Raw genomic sequence first — 26,540 nt, forward strand, 5'->3', positions numbered from 1 at the left:
AGGATGTGCCCAGGGTCACGCAGCAGGTCAGAGGACAGGGCCAGGATTGGGGCCTGGAAAGCCAGCCTACCCCCGCCCTCTGCTCACCACCTGGGCTGGCCTTTCAGTTCCCAGGGGCCACACTTGGCTTCTCACTGGAACCTCTGCCTGCATTAGCTGAGGCCATGGGATCGGAGGGGAGCCCGCCTCACCCGGACACTAGGCCCCCTGGCTTGCACTTGCTTCGTCTCCCCGTTAAGACTGAAAGCTCCCAGGCAGCTTAGCCCTGGCCAGCAAGAAACACTTCCTTTGTGACAGAGACCACCCTCACTTCTCTGGCAGGGACACTGAGGCCCAAAAAGGTCTGAGTTGGTGAATGGGGAGCTGGGATTAGAACCCCAATTCTTTGCCTCCCCAAACCACCCAAGGACCAGGAAATGAGGGGTGATGACCCCAGCTCTCCCAATGGATCAGCTCAGCAGGCCCAGAGAGAGAGAGAGAGATAAATAAGGCCTTTATATACAGAGAAGCATGATACGGCGGGGGCGGGGGGGCTGCTAGCAGCAGCAGTGAGCTGGGCAGAGTGGCTGGGCCAGCAGGGCCCTGTCAGTGGGAGAAGATGCCCCGGAAGCGGGCCCTGTCTTCCTCGTCCTTCTGCCGGATTCTTGCCTCGAGGGCCCGCAGCTCACGGCTCACGATGGGCGCCAGGGCGGGGTCCAGCTCCAACACCTTGGCAAAGTCAGCCTGGGCCTCCTGGGCATTCCACACTGCCGCGTGCGCCTTGCCCCGCTTGAAGTAGGCCTTGACGTTGTCTGCAGGGGGTGCCAGTGGGCAGCAGGCACACAGGGCACGAAGGGGGGACCAGCCAGCTACTTAGCTTGACTTCTGGCACCAGGGGCCCATCATGGGACGGAGCCCATGCGGAGGCCAACCCCACCCCGAACCCCCTTTCATATCTCACTGGCGCAACAGGGCCCATGGTCCTGCCTGGGTGGGCGATATTTGGTCGGGTTCCCACGGGACTTCAGAATGGGGGTGATATTAAAGGCTCAGTTTCGTGCCCCGGTACCCAGGGGTTACAGAGGAGGCTGCTCTACTGCCCACCCGCTGGCCCAACCTGGCGGCCCAGCGCGCGGTGCTCACCATCATACTTGTTGAGGATGGAGGAGCAGTGGTCCAGCACCTCGTAATACTCCTGGGCCGCCAGCTTGCACTGACAGTAGTTGAGCAGCAGTGGTGTGATCTGCAGATCCAGCTGGATCCAGTCAGGGGACCCAGGCTGTTCCTGGGGGCGTGGGGGGAGGGAGAGGGCAAAAGGTGCTGAAACCTGGGCCCCCGGCCCCACCTCAGCCCCTCCACTCACCCACTGCAGCCTCCAGGCGGCACCTTCATCTGAAGGTTCTTGAGGCAGGCGATGGCGTCGTAGTACTTGGCGGCAGCCTCCTTCACACGGCCCTCGCGGTACAACCGGTTGCCCTCCTGGTGTATGACCGGCACTGCCTTTGCCTTCTCCTCATCCGTCATCGCCCACGGGTCCTGCTGGTACGTGCCAGGGTTCTCCACCTGCCGGGGTGTAGGCCAAGTCAGGGCCGAGGGCCAGCCTCTGGGCTGGCCGGGCCTGGGACATTGGACACCGGAAACAGAATCACTTGTTCATTCTCTGACCATTCAACAAACTGTTTATGTAGCACCTCCTACAGGCCCAGCACTGTGCCGGGTTCTAGAAATAGAGCAGCGAACAAGATGGTGAAAATCCCTGCCCTTGCAGTGACCTGAAGGAGGGGGAGGACACTGCCAGGGGGTCCACAAAGGTGTCCTTGTACCTGCCCCACCCCAAGCCCAACCAACAGTCAGTGGGCCCACCAACTCTGGACAGGCAGGTGGGACCAGCACCCGTTCTGAAGCTGGGCAGTGGGAGTTTGGCGAGGTGCCTGGGGCTTGGTGGCCCCTCACCTTAAGCATCTCGATGTCGAAGATGAGAGGCTGGGGGTTCTGCTGCAGGGCGTCCAGATCAGCGTGGCCCAGGGAATTGTGCTCGTGCATCTGGGCGATGCCGCAGCAGTGCCGCTGGCCCTCCAGGGGGTCTTTGCCAGCTGCAATGTTGCGTAGACTCTTGGCCACCAGCGGATACAGGACCACATGCTGCCGGAGGGTGAGTGGGCACCAATGGGCTGGCTGGTCACCAGCCCAAGAGGCCCAGCCCCCTGCCCCCATCACCATCTGAGAAAGGACACTAAGGCCCAGAGAGAGGCAGGAACTGGTTCAGCAGAAACACAGGAGGGCGTTTCCCTCGGGACTCCTCCAGCCTCCCAGCCCTCCAGCCCGGTGCGGGCCTCAGCTCCTGCCACACTTTCTGGCCACCAACCCAAGCCAAGTGCCTACCCCGCCAGCCTCCACACAAACACACACTCCTGCTGTCAACCGGTCTCCCCTGTCCTTACGAGCCCAGTGGAATTCTTACCTCCGCCCCTCCTCCTTCTCCCAGGCTTGCAGCCCACAAGCTGGGGTCCCTCCACATTCTGTTCCCAGCGCCTCTTCTGTGCTGCCCCATCCCCACCCCTTTCAGGGCCTATCTCCAAGGTGGGTTTAGGGCAGCAACCTCAAAACCCTCAGGGGAGACCCTCAGGCATAGGGGACCTAGCTTTTTTTTTTTTTTTGGCCACAAGGCTTGTGGGATTTTAGTTCCCCGACCAGGGATTGAACCCGGGGCCACGGCAGTGAAAGCGCTGAGTCCTAACCTCTGGAGCGCCAGGGAATTCCTGGGGACCTAGCTTTTGACCTTTCACTAGGAACATCTGCTGGGATGGTGGGAGCCAGACCACCCTCACCCCAGTCTAACCAGCTCCTCTCACTGACCCTGCACAGGGCAGACTGCTCGGCTAACATTCATCCAGCCAGCAGATGTGTTCTGAGTCTTGGCTCTGGGCTGGCCCACACTGCGCATTTTGAGGGTAAACAGGCCCAATCCCTGCCCTGAAGTAGCTTAGATGCAGACAGAGGACCAGATCCTGGCCATGCAGAGCATGAGGGGCTGGAGAACCCAGAGATGGGGTTCAAGTCAACCACCAGTAGTCAGGGAAGGCTTCCTGGGGGTGGTGACCCAGGAATTCAGTTTGAAGTGGGAGGGAGGATCTTGGCCAAGAAAGGGATGGAAACACAGGGAGGTGAGTGGGAGGGAGACCCTGCAGGGCCATGTGAGCATCTATGGCTTACACTTTAGCTCGACAGTGACCAGGAGCCAGAGGGGTTTGAAGTAAGGAGTTGTGTGGGTCATTGCATTTGAGAGCCAGTCCCTGGCTGCAGTCCGGCTAAGGGAGAGGAAAAGGTGGAATAGGGGCCAGGACGCCAGTGTCCTGGTGGTGTGGTGCCCTGGAGGGAGTCGGTGGTGGCCTAGCCATTGGGTGCGGGCAGACAGATGCAGGCAGGCACAGGGCATCGGGTACCTTGACGTCGCAGCAGAACTGAGAGATCTCGCCCTCCCGCATGGTGCACACAATGGTCTCCCACACGGGCAGCTTGAACTTCTTGCCGATGATGAGCTCCATGGGCTTGCCGCACACCCGGCTGTCGTCCAGCACGGTGCCCTCATCGTCACTGCGCAGAGTCCGGTAGTGGAACGTGGCCTGCGGGCCGCAAATGGGATCAGACAAGGGCACAGCCTTCCCCCATCCCCCAAGGACAAGCCCAGCTCGCAGCCTGCAGATGGCACAAGGGACAGGGCTCTCCCGGGGGTCACCGCCCAACCTTACACCTGGCTTTACCGCACCACCCAGGTGAGGATACTGTCACCGAGAGGGAAGGGATCCAAATCACATGGCTAGTGGGTGGACGGGCTGGGACAGGAGCCCAAGTGGTCTGGCACTAATCATTCTTTCAATAAATATTTACTGAGCACCTACTACATGCCTGAGCTCTGTGCTAGGCCCAGCAGTGAACAAAACAGACAAAAGTCCCTGCCCCCGTGGAGCTCACATGGAACTTCTAGAGGAAAGAGATGGGCCTCAACATGTGCTGTGTGAGGTTGAGCTAAGGCTATGAATCAGAAAACAAAATGCAGCAGGGTAAGGCAGGGTGAGTTCAGGGAGCAGGAGTCTCTGCAAGGACAACATTTAAGCAGAGATCTGAGGATCTGAGGGACTTCCCTGGCGGTCCAGTAGTTAGGACTCAGTGCTTTCACTGTCGGGACCTGGGTTCGATCCCTGGTCGGGAAACTAAGATCCCACAAGCTGTGCTGTGTGGCCAAAAAAAACCCCAGAGATCTGAAGGGAGAAGCAAGCCAGGCAGATGCTGGGGTAGGAAGGGGTGGGAACTTTCTAGGTCAAGAGAATAGCAGGCGCAAAAGCCTTGCAGAGGGACAGTGTGTGGGGTGCTCACAAAACGGGAAGCCAGTGTAGCAGAAGCAGAGTGAACAAGGGCGAGGAGTTGTGCATCACGGGGTCACCAGGTCAACAAGGATGGACCCCACAGAGCCTGCAGGCAGTGGTGAGGAGTTTGTTTTTTCACTCTGAGTTGAGAGCCAGCGGGTGGCTCCAAGCAGAGGAGGGACATGATCTGACGTGGGTTCTGCTGCTGCTGGGATGAGAAGAGGCTGGAGCGGAGGGAGGACAGAAGCAGGAAGGTGGTTACTGCAATAACCCAGGAGAGAGATGATGGCGGCCTGGACCAGGGTGGTAGTGGCAGAAGTGGTGAGAAGTGGTCAGACCACCGGTGTATTCTGAGGATCTTCTGTGGGAAGTGAGAGAACAGGAGGAGCCATGGAGACTGGGAGGTTTTGGGCCTGAACAACCAAAAGGCTGGAGGTGCCCTTAACTTAGATGGGAAGGCTTGGGGGGAGCAGGTGAAGTTTCAGGTGCCAACCAGACATCCAGGTGGAGATGGTGAGTAGGGAGCCGGATTATCAACTTTAAAGGAGAGGGAAGGCTAGAGATAGACATCTGGGAGCGGCCCAGGCATGGAGAGTTTTTTAAAAGAGATGAGCCTGGATGAGATCATCTCAGGGAGAGTGAAGAGAGAAGAGGTCTAAACACTGAACCCTCCACAGGATATGGTTAGAGGAACCCACACTCTTTGCCACCACCCCTAGCCACTCCTCTGAGCTCTGTTTCCACATCAGTAAAATGGGGTCAACAATAGTACCTATTCCTCTTGTGAGAAGGAAAGAAAATAAACTTGTGAAGCATTTAGCACGGTGCTCATCTGAGCCCTCAATCAATGCTGGTGATTGGTTTTTTAATTTACCTGTACCTGTTCCTTCAGGGTCACTGTTCACAGATCTTCACTATTTTTACAGTGTTCTCTCCAGCTGGTGTCTGTTCCATCCAGGATCTCCCTTGCCAGGACCTTCTTCAAGGCCACCAACCCCCCAGCCCATGGGGGAATCCACCCACATCCACCTCCCTTCTCGCATCTGGGAAAGGATCCCTCTTGGTATCACTGATCACTAGGGCTGTGCAGCTCTGCCTCAAATCACTCACACTGAGAGAGGCTAGGATCTTTACCTGCTGGATCTCGGCACAGTAGCTCTTACTTTTGGTGGCCCCAGTATGTTTTGTTTTGTTTTGTTTTTGCGGTATGTGGGCCTCTCACTGTTGTAGCCTCTCCCGTTGCGGAGCACAGGCTCCGGACGCGCGGGCTCAACGGCCATGGCTCACGGGCCCATCCGCGGCATGTGGGATCTTCCCGTACCAGGGCACGAACCCGCGTCCCCTGCTTCGGCAGGTGGACTCTCAACCACTGCGCCACCAGGAAAGCCCGGCCCCAGTATGTTTTAAATGTTAAACTGTTGTAGTCATCAACAAGGTATGTCACTTCAGTTATTTTGGGGGCCAGGATCTTTACTCATTCGCTCAAGATGCGTGTCCTATGTGACTGCTCTGCTGGGCACAGGGGCTGCCCCCAGGAAGCTCCTTACTCTACAGGCAAGTGGCAACAGGGAAAGGCCCTCCAGGAGGAGAGAACTGCATAAGCAGAAGCAGGTAAGCCTGGAGATGTACATTGTTTGGGGGAAGGGGCCGGAGAGGCTGGAGGTGGGGGCCTGGATGTGCAAAGGAGGAAGATGGGAGGCTCTTTATTTCCCAGCCCTTATCTGTCCCGAGCAATGCCACGAAGAGCACTGGGAAGGCTGCCAAAAGGATTCTGGTCTGGCAGACCCAACCTCTGGGCCTGTTTGTTCTCTCGGTTGGTGCGTCGTCCCAGGGCCTCGATTTTCCCATCTAAGAAATGGAGCTGGCCTGTGTTTTCAGAAGACCCTTCCGTCTATAGATTTTGAGCCTTGCAAACCAGGGGCCCCTCCCAGAGCCCAGGTATCCGGTTTAGGGTCTTCTCCAGCGCTGGGTCCGTGCAAGCAATAGGGTCAACCCTCCCACCTCCCGCAACCTGTTTATAATGACTGACGGCCTCCCCAACCAATGTGGCCACACGGCCAAGCTAGGGGGCGGGGGCAGACGCATCCGAATTCACCCTCTACTTAAATCCAGACCAATCAGCGTCGAGCTCGGCATGTGAGAGGTAGGGTCACCGACCACTGCTATCTGGGCATGCGCAATCTCTCGCCTACAGCCTCCTCCCGCCTCGCATGCGCACCGCGCCACGGACGGTTAAGGGAAGGGGATAAACACGAACCTTAGTTCCATCCTGAAAGTCAGGGAGCTCTCCTCGGCCCTCCTCTATCACACGCTTTTGGATCCCGTCCTCCCGGAGTCTTGCGATGATATCCGCCATCCTCCTTCCCCGCTGCTCTCTTTCGGCAACTTCCGGACTCGCTCGGCAGCTTCCGGACCTGCTTCGTCAACTTCGGCAACTTCCGAGCTGGCGCCATTTTGGCTAAGGGCAGACGCCGTAAAGGGCCTGAACGTGGAAACGGACAGTGATTGGTTCTCTGCGCTGCGGCTGAGCGCGCGGGTCTGACCAGGGGCGGGGCCTGAGACTGTCTAGGGGAGGTGAGAGAGGCGGGGCCAGACTCGGCCGGGCGGGGCGGGGGCGTCCCTAGCAATTGTGTCATTGAACTGATATAGACTGGGCCCTCCCAAGTGGCCGTGCGCCACTCTATTTTAAGTTGTAGGAACAGTATAACAGCGTTACAGAACTAGGATGGAGCGGGGGCTGGGGGCCCGTCGGTAACGCCACCCCCTAAAACTACTATTTTTGTGTATTCCTTTCTGGGTTTTTTCTTTTAGCATACCTAGCACAATAGTCGTGACTTTTGCATCCTGGATTTTTCTCTTTAAATATAAATAAATAAATAAGTAAAACTAGGAGTAAGAAAGAGAGGAAGGAGGGTTTCTGTGTTCCTGTGGGAACCGTAAACTCCCCAAGAGACTGACAGTCCCTTGTGGGGTCCTGGCTGGATGTGTCGTCACCATGGAATCCTCCGCGGTGTCTGGCACATAGTAGTTGCCCAGTGAGTATTAGGAAATATAGGAATGATAGAAGTGAGGCACTTCGGGGGTAGTACAACATTTCTCTCCGCCTCTGGAAACTAGCTGTGAAGAATAGCTGTAAGAGTTTTCTGCTCCCGCTTTCGAGGTTTAGGTAACCGAATAAAGGGAATGTCTTGGGACCTGTGCACTGTCTTCATTCCATCCTCATAACTGCGAAGAATTATTGTCCGTCCCCTTTGCCCCACGTGCTAAGGGCTTCAGATATTTATGCTGGTTCATTTTCCCCCCCAAAAGTCCCCTGAGAGAGGTGGAACCTCTGGGGTGAAAGGGAAACATGCTTTGTTTGTTTTTAGCTTTTTTTTTTTTTTACCCACACAGGAAGTTTTTCAGGCGACTTCTGCCAAATTCTGAAGCAACAAGTAGTCTGTATCCTATACAGATTGCTCCAGAAAATGGAAAAAGAGGGAAAGCCAACCAACATATTTTATGAGGCTATTTTAATCTTGATTCTGAACCAGATAACTATACCATAAGGCAAGAAAAATATACACCCATTTTACTAATAAATATAAATATGAAAAATCCTAAATGAATGTTCAGCTAATTAAATCCACTAGTATATATAAAAATACCTCAGGGCTTCCCTGGTGGCGCAGTGGTTGAGAGTCCGCCTGCCGATGCAGGGGACACGGGTTCGTGCCCCGGTCCGGGAAGATCCCACATGCCGCGGAGCGGCTGGACCCGTGAGCCATGGCCGCTGAGCCTGCGCGTCCGGAGCCTGTGCTCCGCAACGGGAGACGCCACAACAGTGAGAGGCCCGCATACAGCAAAAAAAAAAAAAAAAAAAATGTAAGTAGAATGAGTTTTTTTTTTTTTTTTGCGGTACGTGGGCCTCTCACTGTTGTGGCCTCTCCCGTTGCGGAGCACAGGCTCCGGACGCGCAGGCTCAGCGGCCATGGCTCACGGGTCCAGCCGCTCCGCGGCATGTGGGATCTTCCCGGACCGGGGCACGAACCCGTGTCCCCTGCATCGGCAGGCGGACTCTCAACCACTGCGCCACCAGGGAAGCCCCTAGAATGAGTTTTATACATGATTCCATGTTTTTAAATTGCAAACACATCCACATACGAGCCAATGCCATGTGGAGTAGGGGGCCAGACAGAATTCAAGGCAGCCGACTGAGCACAATGATGTGGGATCTGATGAAAGGGAGGAGGAAAACGGTGGAGAGAAGGAGGGAAAATAAATTAACGTAACTCAAGAGGGGCCTTGCTCATAGTGATGATGTGTCATAAACTGAGAAGCAGGATTGACTCAGCTCTGTACACGAGGTCATAAAATGAAGTGGGTCGGGTGAGTGCAGAAGGATGAGCACCCCTAGAGCTAGGTGGACCTGAGTTCAAATCCCAGTTCGCACTTGAAAGCATTTGGGACACAAATATTTATTGAGGACCTACTTAGTACCAAACACTGTTCTGGGCACAGTGGACACAGTGGTGAATAAGACAGTGTAAAATAAGGTAATTTCGGGTAAGCACTGGGTGATGTGAAACTGCCTTTAGTTTGCATAGTCAGGGACGGCTTCTCTGAGAGATGACACTGGAGCAGGGACACCGATGATGAAAAGATCCCCCTGTGAAAGAGCAAGGTTAAGTACTTTCCAGGCATAGAAAAAAGCACGCACGTGCAAAGACCCTGAGATGGGAATAAGCTTGGCCTGTGTGGCTGAGTGAGATGAAAGAGGGGCAGAGAAGGACTTGATGCAATTGGGAGAGGTAGGCAGGGACCGGAGCTTTGTGGGCCTTAGTCAAGAGTTCACATATTATTCTAACCACAGTGGAAAACCAAGGGATGGTTTTATGCAGAGGAGTGACTTGGCAGCATACTTTAATTAAAAAAAAAAAAAAGTTTTATTTAAGACTAACACAGAGAAGAAAAGGATCAGATGTTTTAAAAGACCACTTTGCCGTCTGCGTGGAGACAGAATTGGAGGAGAATGCAAGCCACATAAGCTCTCTGAGCCTTTTTCCACATTTGCACGGTGGCGACAATCCCCCTGCCGTGCAGGGCCGTGGTGAGTAAGGGTGGGGAAACAGTCCCCCGGAGTCTCCTCAGCAGTCGAGGAGCGGGCTGGGATGCAGACGGCTCCAACTCGGGCCTGAAAGGTTGGCGAGTGGCAGCCCCTGCAAGGCCCTTGTACAGACAGACCCAGGGATTGCTTCCGAGAGAGGCACCCGCTGTCGCTCGCCGAGGCGGCCGCTGGGCGGCGCGGCGAGCCCAGCTCGGTCCGGACGAGAGAAGGCGCGGTCACTAGTCTGCTCGGCGCTCGGCAGCTCTGGCTTGCTGAAGGCGGGCGGGGGCGGGGCCGTTATGTAAGGGCGGGGCCTCGACCAGGGCGCCGGACTGTCGAGCAACCTAGACGACGGCACGGGGCGGGGTCTGCGCGCGGGGGTGGGGCCGGCGGGAGCGGATGGCGACGGTGCTGGGCGTCTGAGCGGGCCGGGGCCATGAGTGCCGCCCGGCCCCAGTTCAGCATCGATGACGCCTTCGAGCTGTCCCTGGAGGACGCGGGCCCTGGGCCTGAGTCCAGCGGGGTCGCCCGCTTCGGGCCGCTGCACTTCGAGCGCCGGGCCCGGTTCGAGGTGGCCGACGAGGACAAGCAGTCCCGGCTGCGCTACCAGGTGAACCGCCCGGCCCACCTCACCCCCCGCCTGGGTCTGGTCAGACCCCAGGCCGGACCCTGGAGAACCCCAACTCGGGAGAATCTGACTAGAGGCCTCAGCCGGAGCCAAATCACTGCCCAGACCCTCTCAGGTCTGATTTCGGTCCCCAGCCACTACTGGAGAGCCTAGAGCCCAGACCTGGCAGCTCGTCCCTCACCCCCAGCTGGAGATCCCAACCTGGAGTCCCCACCGATCCTGGGTACTGACCCTCCCTCCCCTTAGCACGCAGGGCTGGGGAACTCTTCTGTACCTGAACCAGACTTTGTCCATATTCAGAAGGACTCCCCTGAGCCCCAGGCCAGATAATCCAACGGGAACCAGCACCCCCTCTTCTGTTCTAAGTCCCCACCCCATCCTTCCCTCCAGAGCTGGAGGTCCCCACTCACATGATGAGTCCTTGCCCATGCCTTGGCTCCCACTAAACTGGAAATCCCCCTTTCCCAGAAGACCTCCACCAACTCTAGAATCCTTTTCTTGGCAACCTGAACTAGATTCCTATGCCCCAAACCTGGAAACCATTGGCCTGCCCTTCCCTAGCACCGTAAATCCAAGGCCTCCACACTGGGCCCCTGAAATACCATCCTGACAACTCCACCCTGATTCCCAAGCTTGGGAGATCTCCTGGCCCTGGGAACCCTCAACCAGCCTCTGCTGGCTCCTCCCTGCCAAAGCCCCCAACACCCACCTCCTACCTGGGTTTCAGTTTCTGTGAATCATCAAACCCGTTTTGCGGGGAAGGCGGAGGGAGCAAGCTGCGGCCAAACAGCTGTGTGTCCAGGCAAACAGCTGTGTGCGCTCGCTTTCTTCCTCTCCACCAGAGGGGAGGGAGGAAGGGCCTGAGCCCAGTAACCCTTCTGAGCCCTGTGTTCTGGAACAGAACCTGGAGAACGATGAGGATGGAACCCAGACCTCTCCGGAGCCGGATGGGGGAGCCGGCACCAGGTCAGGGCCAGGTGGGGACCCACCCCATACTCTTAGCCCCATGCTTCTGTCTCCTGTCCCCAGGCCCCTGCTCAGTCCTCCAGCTCACCTCACTCAGCCCTCTCACATCCTGTCCTACGAGAGACTCCTACACGGGGTCCCCTGTCCTGCACCCTACCCTAGTGCCAGCCTCACCCACCCACCCCACCAGGCTCTTTATCTTGCAGAAACCCCCAGCCTGGTCTGGCCCCTGTCTTGTCACAGGTCACTTGTCCTACAGGAATCCCCAGCTTTCCTCAACCCCCAGTCCTGCAGAAACCCCCAGCCCTTGAATTCCTCTTCATCCTGTCCCTTCTCAGTGCCCCCTATTCTGCAGGAACACTTAGTTCCAGTCTCTGCACCATCCCCCAGGATGCCATCACGACTCCTATCCCAAAGGGTCCCCTTGCTCACCTCCCCTTGCCCCCTCGCCGGGCCCATTTGTCCTGCAGGGATTCTGGCCGAACATCCATCCGCAGCTCCCAGTGGTCCTTTAGCACCATCAGCAGTAGCACTCAGCGCTCCTACAATGCCTGCTGCAGGTGAGACCCTGCCCTGCTCCTGCCACCTGGGGCCCCTGCCCCAGTACAGGCAGCCCTGACTACTTCCCCTTGGCTCTCTGGGTGGGAGACGGTGGTGGGAGGGGGTGGGCCTCCTGTCGCCTCTTTCACACCCCTCCTGCTCTGCTGCCATCCAGCTGGACTCAACACCCTTTGATCCAGAAGAACCACAGGGTAGTGCTGGCCTCCTTCCTGCTCCTCCTGCTGGGGCTGGGTGAGTGCCCCCGAGGGCCCCCTGCATACCCTGCCTACCCCTTGGTAGGGTCCACCCTCCTTTCATTCGGGCTCTGCATCGCATCCCCCTTGGCACACTGAGCTCCCAGCATCCTGAGGATGCAGCTGGCTGCCGTGACCCCACCCCCATTTTACAGGTTAGGAAGCTGAGGCCTTGGGAGGGGCAGGTCCAGCCTCCTGGTCACATAGTCAAGAAATCACACATAGTTGAAAATGGAACGTGGTTCCATGCTCCAAACTTTTCCTTTTTTTTTTTTTTTTTAGCCTGTTTAATCCATCAGGGAACAGAGAGTAACAGCTACTATTTATTCTCTACTTCGAGCCAGGTGCAGGGCAGGCTTATTTTCCTTCCGTACAGAGGTCACACAGCAAGCGAGAGGTAGGGCCACAACCCAGAACCTATATGTAGGGGCAGTGCTCAGGGATATGCCCAGCCCAGTGGCCAGAACTGCAGAGTGCCCTGCCAGCCCAATCCACAGGGCACCTGTCACTTCCCCTCCTCAGGAGTCTGAGAGCTGATAAGGACCTCTCTCCCACCCCCAAGATACTCAAGATAGGGAAACTGAGGCCCAGAGCAGGCAGAAACCACAGCCAGCTGTTTTCTAACTCCCACGCTCCTCATTCTGTGGGGCTGAGGAGTCAGAGTCCCCAAAAGGGATCTAGGGTTGGGATCAAGGGGAGCCCTTAGGGAGGGCCCAACTGTGGCACCTGCTCTCCCTCCTCCAGGAAGGTGAGAGTCCCCTAGCTGGAAAGCTGAGCAGCATCCTTGCCTCAGCTCTGGGTGTCTGTGTGCAGGGGAGGGAGCTGCGGCTTCCCCGACACCTGCGAGTTGCACTGGCCACCTGCCTCATCTCATTTCATCCTCAACACCTGACAGGGCAAGCATTATTACTATCCCAGTTCAAAAGTAAGGACACAGACTCTGCAGAAGAGCCACAGCTGGGAAGTAGATGAGCTGGGATTTAAACGCACATCAGTGATGTTGCCAGGCCTGTGGGCCACCATAGCCCATAAAGGCCTTTTGCAGGAATTAGAAAAAGATGCCTCCTCTGAGTGGGCAGAGCCCACAGCCCTAAGCCAGGGTACAGGGAGTGAGCTTCAGCCCCCACTGTACCCTTTTTGAGGTGCTCTGTGCAGGGCACAAACCACACAACAGTCCATGGTGGCCCTTCAAGCCTCTGTGCTGTATGGTCCCCCATCTCCCCGCCCCCCCGCCATCCCATCCTCTAACTGGGGACCCAGGACTCTCTCTGCGTCTGAAAAAGTGATCCAGCTATGACCACCCCAGCTTCCCCAGTGCCCACTGTCCTTAGCCAAAGTCCACATCCCTCCCCAGGGCCTACAGATCCTGCCAAACTCCTCAAGCCTGGACTCTTGCCTCTCCTGTCTCGCCAAAAACTGGAAGTTCCTAGAAAGCCCTGAGTTCCCTCCAGTCTCTGGGCCTTTGCCAGGCTGTTCCCTCCATCTGGAATACTCCTCTCCCTTTCTGCCTGTGCCATGCCCATAGCAAAGCCTCTGGAGTCAGATCACCTCCACCTTCTAAATGCAGTCCTGGGCAAGTTACTTCCCCTCTCTGTGTCTCAGTTTCCTCTGCTGTGAAATGGGGATGGTAATACCTGTCTCAGTCAAGGTGGCAATTAAATAAGGCCCTGTATGTAACACACTTAGCCCAGTGCCTGGCAGCAGCTGGTAGGTGGTCACTAAAAGGTAACTGCTACTGCTGTCCCTGCTCAGCTTAGATGCTACTGCCTCCAAGAAGCTCTTCCTGATACCCCAGGCTCCCGAGCTGTCTGATCACCAGGGTTGTAGCTTGGAGGTTCTTGTTGCTTGCTCCACTAGGGAAGGGCCATGGGGGCAGGGACAGACATTTCCCAGGGCCTGCCAGGTGCCCTGCTCTGAAAACACAGAGCTTGGTGAACTTCCCCTGGCGGTTCTCTGCCCAGGTGACCTTCAGCTTAGGTGGGGGACACCATTCCTCAGGCCTAAGCCATGTTGGGGGTTGCGGGTGGAGGTCCCCACCCTGCCACCAGCTGCTGCCCCCTGCTCCTGCCCTCACCCTCGTGTTTCCATCTGTGCGCAGTGTTGATCCTGACCGGCGTGGGACTGGAGGTGGCCCCCTCGCCAGGTGAGCGACCCCCTCCTACCTCCGCGGGCAGCGGTCACGCCCCTCGTGTGCCCAGAGGCCCTCGGCAAGCCCTTCCACCTCCCGCAGCGCTCAGCGCCCTCCCGGCAGGAAACGGCCCCTTTTACCTCGGAGAGTGAGACCTGCCCAGGCAGTGACCCCGCAGTCCCGCCCGGAAGCCTCCCTGCCCTGACCCGGCCCCTCCTCCCCTCTCGTAGGTGTCTCCAGCGCCATCTTCTTCGTGCCCGGCTTCCTGTTGCTGGTCCCGGGAGGTGCGAGTGGGCGCGGGCGGGGGCGGGGCGGGGGCGGGCCCTGGGCGGGCCCTCAGCGCTGACAGACCCCGCCCTGCAGTCTACCACGTGACCTTCATCTACTGCGCGGTCAAGGGCCACCGGGGCTTCCAGTTCTTCTACCTGCCCTACTTCGAGAAGTGAGCAGGCGGCGGCGGACGGCGGGATCCATCGTCGGCGCCGAGAGGCCCCGCGCGGCCTCCTCGCGTCCCTAGGGGGCGCCCCTGGGGCCCGCGCCCGCTTCGGTACCCTCATCTCAAGGGAAAAGACCCTGCGGGACCCTCGAGGCTCCAGTCCCCTCAGGAGTTTGCTCCGGAAGTTTGGGGCAGTGGGCCTCAGGCCACGACCTGGGCCTGGGAAAGTCGCCCCTTCCGTGCTCCGTGCCTTAACTTATTCTTGGGGGGCTGCTGGGTTGGTGGTGTTTTGTGCTAATAAAAGGGTAATGCTTAATTCCAGCCCACAATTGCTTTTTATTTCCCACTTGCCCTGACCAGCCCATCAGCCTGGCCACAGCCCCCTTTCGGAAAGGCTGAGAAAAGGACTGACCCTGGGGCTGAAGGGCTCTAGGACTGTCCATCTCCCCATGGTACACATGACAGTCCTGATGCTCCATGACTTGCCCAAGGTCACACAGCACGTCAAGGGCAGAGCTGGGCAAGGGGCTCTTCTACCCTGCAAGCCTGGAGAAGACTCTCCCTCCCAGTCCTTAGCAGAGTCAGTCCTGCCCCTGTCTCCACTCAGAGAGGCAGCATTGGTGCCTCCCCTGGCGGCCCTGGCCAAGGGCACTCAGATGACACAGGCCTGGGGCCTGGAGGCTGGTATCCTGGTTCCAGCCTGGCTCTGGGGCCCTGGGCTGCCACAGCCGGCTCTGAATGTGGGCCACCAGGACGCAGCAGCCCAGCCTCCTCCACCCACTGCCCTACTTCCCAGGCCCAGAGGTTGGGAGAAGTAGCGGTCAAAGGACATAGGAAGCAGGCCTGTATAACAGAAAACCTCAGTGATCAAAGACTCTTAGAACCACAGAACATTGGAAACAGACCACTGCAGAATTTTGGAAGGTCCAAGCATCTCAGGATGTCAACAACCAGGAAACAGAATCTTTGAGAACCCTGAAATCTGAGGTCATAATAGCTACCATTTATCAGATTCTTAGAAGGCACCACGTCATGTGCCAGGCACTTGACACAGGCTCTTTCTGGTCACCCTCCATAGAAACTGAGGCCCAGAGAGACTAGCTTGGCCGAGGGCAGAGTTAGGAACACAACCCAGGGCTTCTGTGACTCAGAGGGGGGTGGGGGTCAGCAAGCTGGTCTGGTCCCCAGCTGACCAACTGAGGGGCTGGCCGAATGAGTGTGGGCCTTGGAGACCCTGTTCATATACTTCATGTTTACAGTCTGCCACCCCCAGTGAAACGCGAGTGCCATTAAGATGTTCGGCCTCCACTGTATCTGCAGCGGCCAGGACAGTGCCTTTAGATTTCTGTGATTTTGTTGAAAGAATGAGCACCCAGACCCCCGCTCTCGCTCCTGATCTCCTGGCCCAGCCAGACTTCCCACCCTCAGCCACCAATCAAGGCACTTTTGGGGGGTACCAGTTAGATGCAGGAACTCCTAAATGAGTGATTCTCAAATTAGCTGGGGACCAGTTTTCACTTCTAATGCAACATGGACCAATAATTTTGTAAGGTAAAATGAAAACTAAAAAAGTGAAATAAAAAAACAAAGATACAAAATATAAGCCCACAGTTTGTATTATCAGATTAATCAGACATAAAATTACATTTCAATAGATAAAATCAGAACAAACATGGAAAGAAGAAAAATTATGAACACCATTCATTGAAAGGGGGCAAATTAGCAATTAACATAGAGTTGCTACTACGCTCGTAACTTTCTGTCACTTCACAATCTTAGCTAAACAGCAAGTGATCCCAAAAGTGGTGATTCTCCATATTATAAGACTATCTCAGGGGTCAGCAAGCTGTATCCCACAGGCCCAATATAGCCACCAAACTAAGAATGGTTTTCACATTTTAGTAATGGTTGGGATAAAAGTCAAAGGATAATAAGCTTTTGTGACACAAAAATGTTTATAAAATTCAAATTTTGATGTCAATAAGTCAAGTTTAATTAAATTATTATTTATCGAATTTCCAACACAGCCACACTCTGTATTGACTTTGGCTGCTCAGCCATACAAACTACTACAGCAGAGCAACAGAAACCATATGGTCCCCAAAGCCTAAAATCTTTACTGTCTGGCCCTTCACAGAAAAAGTTTGCCAACCCTTGGTCCATATGAACATGTTGACAGAACACTGAATCGCAACGTGTAAAGTTTTAATGTGACCAATGTGCTTGATTTTTGCTGGTTAATTTATGTAATCCAAGTTGGATTGGCAGCAACACCATCCTCAGGAAATGATGAATACCCAAATTCTAAACATGATTTATTTTTAGTTGGAAAAGGCATTAATAGTTGCACACAGATTAAGAACATTAGATTTCCTTAGTTAATTGTGACTCAATTTATCCCTGATGCTCTTTGCCCCATAGCCCATTTTGTCTGATATGTCTGTAGTTATACTAGCTTTCTTTTGGTTAATTCTCCCCTAGTAAGTCTTTTTCCAAGCCATCACTTTCAGCCCTTCAGCTGTCATTATGCTTTGAATGTGTTCTTTTTTTTTTTTTAATTTATATTTTATTTTTAGCTGCGTTTTGCTGCACGCCGGCTTTCTCTAGTTGCGGTGAGCGGTGGCTACTCTTTGTTGCGGTGCGCGGGCTTCTCACTGCGGTGGCTTCTCTTGTTGCGGAGCACGGGCTCTAGGCGCGCAGGCTCAGTAGTTGTGGCCCGCGGGCTCTAGAGCGCAGGCTCAGTAGTTGTGGCACACAGGCTTAGCTGCTCCGTGGCATGTGGGATCTTCCCGGACCAGGGCTCGAACCCGTGTCCCCTGCATTGGCAGGCGGATTCTTAACCACTGCGCCACCAGGGAAATCCTGAATGTGTCTCTTATATGTGCACTTAGCTGTGGGAAGAGCCTGGTATCTGCCTTTATATATATATATAGATAGATTTTTTTTTTTTTTTTTTTTTGTGGTACGCGGGCCTCTCACTGTTGTGGCCTCTCCCGCTGCGGAGCACAGGCTCTGGAAGCGCAGGCTCAGCGGCCATGGCTCACGGGCCCAGCCGCTCCGCGGCATGCGGGATCCTCCCGGACCGGGGCATGAACCCGTGTCCCCTGCATCGGCAGGTGGACTCTCAACCACTGCGCCGCCAGGGAAGCCCCCATTTATTTATTTATTTGTTTGTTTGTTTATTTATTTATTGGCTGCGTTGGGTCTTCGTTGCTGTGCCCGGGCTTTTGTCTAGTTGCGGCGAGCGGGGGCTACTCTTCATTGCAGTGCGCAGGCTTCTTATTGCAGTGGCTTCCCTTGTTGCGGAGCACAGGCTCTACACGCGCAGGCTTCAGTAGTTGTGGCACGTGGGCTCAGTAGTTGTGGCTCACGGGCTCTAGAGCGCAGGCTCAGTAGTTGTGGCGCGCGGGCTTAGTTGCTCCGCGGCATGTGGGATCTTCCCGGACCAGGGCTCAAACCCGTGTCCCCCGCGTTGGCAGGCGGATTCTTAACCACTGCACCACCAGGGAAGTCCTGGTATCTGCCTTTTGAAATCTGCTTTCTGCCCTTGTAATAAAAGAACCTCTGGTTTCTAGCTGGGCACAAGGTCACCCAAAATAAAGACTGCATTTCCCAGCATCCTTTGCAACTAGGTGTACCAGGTGGGGAGCCCTGCCTAATGGGGTATAAGTGGTTCATGCTCTTTGCCCCCTTTCTTCTTTGTTCCTGCCTCCAGCCTGCCAGCTGGGAAACAAACAAACATGGCTACACCCTCAGAATGGCAGAGCAGCCAGCAGAAGGAGCCTGAGTCCCTGAAGACCATACAGCTGGATTTCACCTAAGACTCTTCCTGTGGGGGAAATAAACTTCCATCCAGTTTAAAGCATTGTTATTTGAGGTCTCCATCACTTATAGGGAGCCCAATCTAATACTGATATTTTCTTCTGGGACTGAAACTCTAACTTTTAACCAAAAAAACTTAATCTGCCTATATTTATTGTAATTTTTAAAATAAACTTATTTATTTATTTTTGGCTGAATTGGGTCTTCGTTGCTGCACTCGGGTTTTCTCTAGTTGCGGCGAGCGGGGGATACTCTTTGTTGTGGTGCGCAGGCTTCTCACTGCAGTGGCTTCTCTTGTTGCAAAGCATGCGGGCTTCAGTGGTTGCAGCACACAGGCTCAGTAGTTGTGGTTCATGGGCTCTAGAGCACAGGCTCAGTAGTTGTAGCTCACGGGCTTAGTTGCTCCGTGGTATGTGGGAGCTTCCCAGACCAGGCCTCAAACCTGTGTCCCCTGCATTGGCAGGCGGATTCTTAACCACTGAGCCACCAGGGAAGCCCTCTTTTGTTTTGTTTTAAGGATTATTTCTACCTTGTGTTTTAATGTTTTCTGTAGACTTTGTTTTTCTTTGCTTTTTTCCTCTTTCCCAGCCTTCTGCTAGCTTAATGAGGAATTCTTCACTTTCTCCCTTTTCCTCCTCTGTTGATTTGACTATCGAGAATGGAACATTCTATCTCTATTTCTGTTATATTAATGGTTACCCTTACATGATTAACAAAATCTAAAGTTAATCAATGAATCTGTCCTCCTCTAGGAAAAACAAGCATGTCTAGAGTATCCCTTCCCATCTTCCATTTTATTTTTGTCTATTATTTTTTTTAGTCCCTCCTGGTTTTTAAAATCCCCCAAATTATTTTTTATAGTTCATGCTTCTTTAGATCTACCAATATGTTTACTGATTTCTCTCCCATTATTTAGTACATACTCTGCTTTCAATTTCCTTCCCACTGAAGCCATCCCTTCAACAAGAGTTTGTGGGTGGGAATCCTTTCAGCCTTTGTTTGCTGAAAAAAGTTTATATTTCATCTTCATTCTTGAGTAAGATGAGCTAAGTACAGGCTTCTCAGTTGGCATTTTTTTTCCCTCTGCACGTTGAACAATTTATTCCATTTTCCTCTTGCATGTGTTGTTGTCAATGAAAAAAGTCTTTGGAGAGTCTAATTGCTAATCCTTGGTAAGTAATCTGACTTCTTTCTCGAGCTGTTTACAAGATTTTCCTTTTGTATCCTGCAGTTTCACTGGCATGCATCTAGATATACATTTACTTTTTTTAAAAACTTATTTATTTATTTTTGGCTGCGTTGGTCTTTGTTGCTGTGCATGGCTTTCTCTAGCTGCGGTGAGCGGGGTCTACTCTGCTTCGTTGCGGTGTGCGGGCTTCTCATTGCAGTGACTTCTTTTGTTGCGAAGCACGGGCTCTAGCCACGCGGGCTTCAGTAGTTGTGGCGCACGGGCTTAGTTGCTCCGTGGCATGTGGGATCTTCCCGGACCAGGGATCGAACCCATGTCCCCTGCATTGGCAGGCGGATTCTTAACCACTGCGCCACCAGGGAAGTCCCTATACATTTACTTTTATATATCCTTCTCTGGCTCCAACGTGCTCCTTCAATCTGGACTCTTGCCTTTGTGGAATTCTTTTTTTAAATTTATTTATTTAGGGCTGTGTTGGGTCTTTGTTGCTGCACGCAGGCTTCCTCTAGTTGCGGAGAGCAGGAGCTACTCTTTGTTGTGGTTCGCGGGCTTCTCATCGTGGTGGCTTCTCTTGTTGCGGGCACGGGCTCTAGGCGCGGGGGCTTCAGTAGTTGCGGCACGCAGGCTCAGTAGTTGCGGCATGCAGGCTCTAGAGCGCAGGCTCAGTAGTTGTGGCGCACGGGCTTAGTTGCTCCACAGCATGTGAGATCTTCCTGGACCAGGGATTGAACCCGTGTCCCCTGCATTGGCAGGCAGATTCTTAACCACTGTGCCACTAGGGAAGTCCCTGTTTGTGGAAGTCTTTATGGAAGTTTTTCAATCATCATCTCTTTAAATATTGCCTCCTGCCTGTTCTCTACATTTTCTTCTTCTGAGATTCCTAATGACTTTTAACTACTCTTTAATATTTTCTGTCTTTCATTCCTCAATGCTACCTTATGGGTGATTTCTCATATATAGCTTCCAGTTCATTAATCTTTTCTTAAATTGTGTCCAATATGCTGTTTACTTTACCCCTTGATGTTTTTTCATTCCAATGGCTATATCCTCTATTTTTAGAAGTTCCTTTGGGTTATTTTTTTAAATCTTTCTGTTCTGTTTTCGTACCATCCTGTTACTGATAATGGTCTCCTTTCTTTTACCTCAGTTTTTTCTGTTTGTTTTTGCGTTTCCTTAATGGCCTCTTTTACATTGTTTTATGATTTACACTTTGGGTGCTGACTCTTCTGTTTACCGCATCTGCCTAGTCTCCCTCATGGTGATTTGTTTCCTTATGTGATTTGTAACTTTTTGTCATGAGTTCATCTTCAGAAGTGACAGGGTTGTTTGGGTTTTTTTAAAGTCCTATGTGCCCTGGGTTGAAAGAGTGCCTTTCTCAGCAGTTTTTTCCTATTTCTTCTGCTTTGCACACCACAGAGATAGACCGCACTCCTGCTTGACATGCACACCTGAGTTGCAGGTTCACTGGGGTAACTTTTTCCACTCAAGGTCCTGAACATCTGTACCTCGTCACTTTCTCAGGCTGGTGGGTGGAGGTATATTTGGGTCGCCTTTTCAAGAACAGGGTAGCCCGCTGAGACGCTGGAGTGTATTGACGTCATGCCCTGCTCCCCAGCCTCTTACAGGTCTTTTGTCCCGCCTGGGTGTCAGAGCCCAGGCTCCCAAACCTCTCCACCTCTGAAGCCCCCATGGCATCTGCTCCTTCCCACCACCCAGCTTTGGGTTCTCTCTTTGTCTTTGGTACCTGGGGTCATCCCTCTCTTTCACGTTCAGCTTTAAATAAAAACAAAACCCAAAACATTTCCACATATAAAGAGTGGGAGGTGTCCAGCCACCTTCTCAATTCACCGTGTTACCAGAACCAAGCCCTACACTGCCCCGTCTTTGAATGCTGCCAGTGCCAGGGAGCTCCCTACCTCCCAAGTGTCTGGAGAGATTCAAACCTTGCTCACACCGGGGAATGATGGGTGGTTGAGGGCACGTTTCCTCCAGGCAGCTCGGGTGGAAGGGAGGTGAGGATGAGGGTGGGCAGGTGACATCACAAGCCAGCTCTCCAGCCAGAGGGTATCAGGAGCAAAAGAAGCCTGGGGCTGCTGGGTTTCTTTCATCCTGGGGCCTTGTAGGGAGGGTGTGCAGCACGAACCCTGCTGGCGTCTGAGGCCAGAGGGGCAACAGTCTCCCTCCTGGAGCCTCAGCGGGTAGAAAGCATCATCACAAACTCTGCGGGGGAGAAGGGGCAGGGCTTGGGCCAGTCCAGGTCAGCCGTGCCGGGAGACACTGAGCTCAGCCTGGGAGCCGGAGGGATGCGCGTTTGTTTAGGTAGGAGACTCACCATCAAAGTCTACGGTGCCGTCCCCATTGAGGTCCACTTCTCGAAGCATCTCGTCCAGCTCAGGACCCACCAGTGGCTCCCCAAGCAGAGCCGGTGCTGCCTGTCGCAGCTCTGCCACCGTGATTCGCCCATCCCTGTCCCTGTCAAACTGGGATTCCAGCAGGGCTCAGCCCTTCCTACCCAAAGCTGCCTCTGCCTGCACCCGCCTCCACCTTGCCACATCCTGTGCCTGGACGCCCACACCTTCGTCCGTCCACACACTCCTTCTTCTACCAGGCTGAGGCCGTGGGCTCCCTGCCCCAGGAGGGCTCCCTGGCTGGACCCCCAGCTGGGAGTGAGCCAAACCCTCTCCGACCCCTCCCCAGCCCTAGTCCCACCAGCTACAGGGCCCGGGGCCTCCAGAGGCTGAGGCTCCCAGTCTCCCCTGGCCTCCTGGGGGGGAAGCCAGTAAGGATGCCACCCAGCCACCCACCCACCGCCCATCTGGACGCTCCACACCTCGCGGAAGGCGATGCGCAGCTCCCGCACCCCCAGCATGTGCGCCGTCTCCTCCCTCAGCTTCGGGCCCATCATCTCCACAAACTCCTCGAAGTCCACGCGGCCACCCACTGCGGACCCAGGCAGAGGGTCACAGTGGTGAGGGCTGGGGCCCGAGGAGGGGCATCACAAGGGCCAGCCCCTCCCCGGCTCTGCATCCAGTAAGGACACCGGTGTCCACGTCCCTGGGCGGGGGCAGGGCAGGGGGGTAGGAGGCTACAGCCCGGGGCTCCGATGGGGGCAAAGTGCTCAGGTGTTCTCAGTGAAGCCCCGGGTGTGGGGGAAAGAGACCAGGCTGTGGAACCAGACAGGCCCCAGGTTCAAAGCCCCCTGGCTCTGCCACTGACGGTGTGGCCTTGGGTGACTTACTGAGCCTCCCTCCTCATCTGGGGACAGGGTGCTGATGGGGCTGGGGTTCATGGCTGTAAAGTGCCGGAGCCCCACGGGCGGCAGCAAAGACGCCAGGAAGCAACCCCAGGTTGTCCCTGGATTCTAAGGTGCCGTCAATCATAAAAAGCACCAATGGTGGGCTTCCCTGGTGGCGCAGTGGTTGGGAGTCCGCCTGCCGATGCAGGGGACGCGGGCTCGTGACCCGGTCCGGGAGGATCCCGCGTGCCGCGGGGCGGCTGGGCCCGTGGGCCATGGCCGCTGGGCCTGCGCGTCCGGAGCCTGTGCTCCGCGGCGGGAGAGGCCACGGCAGTGAGAGGCCCGCGTACCGAGAAAAAAAAAAAAAAGCACCAATGGTCAACTAACAGCTTTGGGGAGAAGAAAGAAGCATGACACGAAAATATTCACGTCAATTGTACATCACATCCCATTTTGGAAACTGTAAAGGAAAAGCAAATGCAGGAGTCCTGGGATGAAAGGAATCTGATATTTGACAAATTGGCTAATGACAATCACACAAGGGCAGCCCATTGGACATTTAATCGCAAGGCATGGCCAGGGCCTGTCACGCTCGGCCTCACAGAACCTCAGGAGGCTCTCTTCAGGAGCCTCAGGAGGGTCAGAGAGAGAGACAGAGACAGCCCTGGTGGCTGGTACCAGCATGGACCACTTTACCTCAGTCAGAGATGGGGGTCCTCGACCTGAGCCCCAAGGGGCTCTCTTGGGTCACCCGGTGCCTTCCTTGTCACCCTCGACCCCTGTGCCCCTGGGGGCCAATGTCAAACTGTCCTGGAGACTGTCACCCCCTCACGCCACCGTCACCGGGGCCTCACCCCACAGCCGCCTCCCACCACCTCTCGTTCCCCTGAACCATGAGGCCGGGAGAGGACCCGGGCTCCAAAGCCAGGTGGCTCGCGGCCCTGCCCCGCCCCGCCCCCAGGCAGGTGTGGTCAAGCACTGACTTCGCATCTTGACATGCTGGGAGACCTCGATGAGCTCCATCTCCGTGGGCATGTAGCCCAGTGTCCGCATGCATTCGCCCAGGTCCCGGTAGCCGATGTAACCATCGCGGTCCATGTCAAACTCCTCGAAGGCAGCCTGAAGCTCTGCAGGGGAGGGAGGTCAGGCGCAGGCAGCCAGGCTCTGGGGCGCCTCCCACCCACCTTCGCCAGCATGGGCCACTCACCATCCAGCTCCTCGGGGCCCAGCTCGCGGTCCTGCAGGGGCACAGTCCAGCATGTCCCTGGGGCCGGCCAGGGCTCTGGACGCCCTTCCTCCTCCAGCCCCAGCCCACGCTGGCCTGGCAGGGCCCATCCCACAAGGGCAGGAGAAGGCAGCTGAAGTCCCGCGGGCCCCAGGAGAAGAGATGACCCCCTTCCTGCTTCTGGGGCCCCACGCTGCCTCAGATCCCTGGGTTTGGGGTCTAGCTCCGCCCACTGCCCAGGCCACCCCCAAACTGCAGAAACTCTACCCCCTCAGCCCAGGCTCCTGAGTCTGGAGCAGAAACTGGAGGAGGCCTGAGTATAAGGGGCAGGGTGGGCTGAGCCTGAGCCCATGAGTCCCCAACCTCACCCCCAGGCCCCCCAGCCCTGCCCCAGCCCCACCTGACCTTCCCAAAGATGCGGTTGAGCAGGGGCCCGTATGTCCTCTGAGCAGGATCGTGCCGGGGGGCAGGACGATGCCGGTGGGACTGGCGACGAGAGGCTGGCCCCTCCTGCCCGTCTCCAGTCCTGGAGGCGTCCTCGCTGCCCCCCAGGGCCTTGGGGCCCTGCGTGAGGGTCTGCTCCCCAGAGCTGCCAGTGCCCTTCCGCGACCCTCGGAGCCCCTTCGTCCTCTTGCTGCTTTTCCTCCTGGTCAAGGGGAGCCCCTCAGCACCACTACTGGAAGCCATGACCCCCACAGGGGGCTGCTGGGGTCCGGGGGGTGGGTCTGGGCCATGCTGCGCCCTCACCTGCTCTGTGGCCATGCGGAGCACCCCTGCCTCTCCGGACCCATAAAGCTGCTTATGTACCCGCAGCCTGAGAGCTGATGGCCAGGGATCGGGCCCTGAGGGGGATTAGGGTAAGTGAGGCAGGCAGCCCAGGCACTAATCCCAGCCCTCTGCCTGGGGGTGGCCAAGGCAGAGCCAGATGGGTCAGGGGGACCATCCTCAGCAGCACAGCGTGCCAGGACGTGTTGGCTGCAGTGAGCTCTGGACGCCAGCTCTGCGGCTTATGAGCTGGGAGACCCAGCGAACTCACTTCTCTAAGCCTCAGTTGCCTCATCTATAAAACGGAGGCAATATCGCTGAAGCGTCAAAGACGGCCCAGTTGTATGAGACAGGCAGGATTTAGCTAAGAGGACACGGAGAGGCGTCTCAGGCAGGAGGAAGAGTGTGGGCAAAGGCTGGGAGGTGGGAAAGGAGAGGATGAGGTGCCCACCGCGGCCCCCACGTGGGCGACATCCTGGCCGGAGCAGAGGGTATGTGAAATTCAGGAAGAGAGGCCAGACCAGAGAGGCCTTGAATCACAGATGATTGAGGGTGACCTTGGAGGAGGTGGACCCTGTGGGAACCCAGAGCCTGCCCTGAGCTGGAGGGGCCCAGGGCGAGGGGTTTCAGCCATCTGGCCCTGTCAGGAATAGGGGGGCCTGGCTGGTCACTTGGCCTTACTGGGCCGGGGTTAGGGTTTCCCGGCGAGCAGCCCCATGAATGATTGATGTCCTCCCAGCTTGGGTTTCACACCGGCCGCCTTAGTGCCGCCGGGAGCCATGCATCAAGCCCCGGCGTGGGGCCGTGCGGACGGCCGGACCTCTGGGCAGGCAGGCACGCCCTGCTCCTTCCAGCCAGCAGCCTGCACCTTACAGGTAAGCCAGGCCTCACCAACCGGGCCCAAGGGGAGCCCAGGGCTCTGATCCAGTAGGGGCTGGAGCTTGCAGAGTGGGGTCTGCCTGAGTAAGGGCCCTGGAGGTGGGGAGACAAGCAGGCTAAAAGGTCAAGTGGCTGGAGCCATGGGCCACGTGGCAGGATCCAGTCTTTCCTGGACATCTAGTTTCTCCACCCTCAGAGGGAAACACCCTCCCCCATCTAGGGAAGGTGGGGTGAGGGCGGCGAGCCTCTTGGGACCCAGCCACCCTCATCCTCATCACACGGCTGAGTCCCCTGCCCCCTTTTCTATTTAGTCGCCCCAGGGGACAAATGGGGGCCACTCTCTGCCCCAGACTCCCTGTCCACCCTTGGATTCCTATGGGCCCAGGGGACCTGAGCCCTTCCTTCTTGGAATCTTTTTTCTGGCCACACCACAAGGCATGCGGGATCTCAGTTCCCTGACCAGGGATGGAACCCGTGCCCCCTGCAGTGGATTCTTAACCACTGGACCGCCAGGGGAGTCCGAATCTTTGAACCCAGGATACCGACTAAAAGGAGCCTGTGATGCTCTGACCAAGTGGGTTTTTTTGTTTTGTTTTGGTTTGTTTTTTGGGCCATGCCACGCGGCTGGAGGGATCTTAATTCCCCAACCAGGGATGAAAACGGGGCCCATGGCAGTGAAAGTGCGGAGTCCTAACCACTGGACTGCCAGAGAATTCCCAAGTGGTTCCCTGGAGCCCTAAGAGTGCTCTCCCTCCGTTATCCTGAGCACACAGTTTTAGTTCACATAGGAGTTCTGCTATAATATTTTAATTGAAATATATTTGAAAGCCTCTGGTTTGGTCTGCTTGGACGCAGTGAGAATTCCGTGTAGCAGAATGGTTAGAGTCCTGGTGCCCACATTCCTACCTCTGCCCTTGGGCAAGCCACTGATCCTCTGAACCTTCCTCTCCTCACATGTAGAATGGATTGTATGAGGACTAGGTGAGGTCATCTGTTTAAAGTCCCTGGCAAAGGTCAACTACCCCAAAGGTGATGATGATGGCC

The 26,540-nt window shown here is 55.7% G+C and overlaps 3 protein-coding genes across 10 annotated transcripts; 1 reads left to right on the forward strand and 2 right to left on the reverse strand.

Annotated features, from left to right (window-relative positions):
- Nucleotides 1-476: 476 nt before the first annotated feature.
- On the reverse strand, nucleotides 477-6,824 carry AIP (aryl hydrocarbon receptor interacting protein). 3 transcript variants are annotated; one of them, XM_004278019.4, is made up of 6 exons: nucleotides 6,601-6,824; nucleotides 3,423-3,602; nucleotides 1,933-2,121; nucleotides 1,366-1,542; nucleotides 1,123-1,264; nucleotides 477-791 (listed from the first exon to the last, which is right to left on the reverse strand). In XM_004278019.4, exons 1-6 carry the CDS (start codon nucleotides 6,697-6,699, stop codon nucleotides 586-588), a joined length of 993 nt encoding a protein of 330 aa, XP_004278067.1. In that variant the 5' UTR covers nucleotides 6,700-6,824; the 3' UTR covers nucleotides 477-585. The 3 variants fall into 3 exon arrangements, with proteins under 3 accessions (XP_004278067.1, XP_033258295.1, XP_012391520.1); XM_033402404.2 differs by having other exon boundaries at nucleotides 1,933-2,212; nucleotides 6,601-6,759; XM_012536066.3 differs by having other exon boundaries at nucleotides 719-791; nucleotides 1,131-1,264.
- Nucleotides 6,825-9,788: 2,964 nt separating this feature from the next.
- TMEM134 (transmembrane protein 134) lies at nucleotides 9,789-14,697 on the forward strand. 6 transcript variants are annotated; one of them, XM_033402400.2, is made up of 7 exons: nucleotides 9,789-10,039; nucleotides 10,192-10,280; nucleotides 10,959-11,023; nucleotides 11,494-11,583; nucleotides 13,916-13,960; nucleotides 14,176-14,229; nucleotides 14,309-14,697. In XM_033402400.2, the coding sequence occupies exons 1-7, from the start codon at nucleotides 9,866-9,868 to the stop codon at nucleotides 14,389-14,391; spliced, it is 600 nt and encodes a 199-aa protein (XP_033258291.1). In that variant the 5' UTR covers nucleotides 9,789-9,865; the 3' UTR covers nucleotides 14,392-14,697. The 6 variants fall into 6 exon arrangements, with proteins under 6 accessions (XP_033258291.1, XP_012391526.1, XP_012391527.1 ...); XM_012536070.3 differs by lacking the exon at nucleotides 10,192-10,280 and adding an exon at nucleotides 11,739-11,815 and having other exon boundaries at nucleotides 9,790-10,039; XM_012536072.3 differs by lacking the exon at nucleotides 10,192-10,280 and having other exon boundaries at nucleotides 10,959-11,034.
- Nucleotides 14,698-21,228: 6,531 nt separating this feature from the next.
- CABP4 (calcium binding protein 4) lies at nucleotides 21,229-24,614 on the reverse strand. The gene is made up of 6 exons (XM_004278015.1): nucleotides 24,258-24,614; nucleotides 23,835-23,865; nucleotides 23,611-23,754; nucleotides 22,223-22,332; nucleotides 21,725-21,872; nucleotides 21,229-21,612 (listed from the first exon to the last, which is right to left on the reverse strand). The coding sequence occupies exons 1-6, from the start codon at nucleotides 24,612-24,614 to the stop codon at nucleotides 21,584-21,586; spliced, it is 819 nt and encodes a 272-aa protein (XP_004278063.1). The 3' UTR covers nucleotides 21,229-21,583.
- Between the last annotated feature and the right edge of the window lie 1,926 nt (nucleotides 24,615-26,540).

This window comes from Orcinus orca, chromosome 8 (genome assembly GCF_937001465.1).
Source record: "Orcinus orca chromosome 8, mOrcOrc1.1, whole genome shotgun sequence".
In the NCBI taxonomy this organism is placed as follows: Eukaryota; Metazoa; Chordata; class Mammalia; order Artiodactyla; family Delphinidae; genus Orcinus; species Orcinus orca.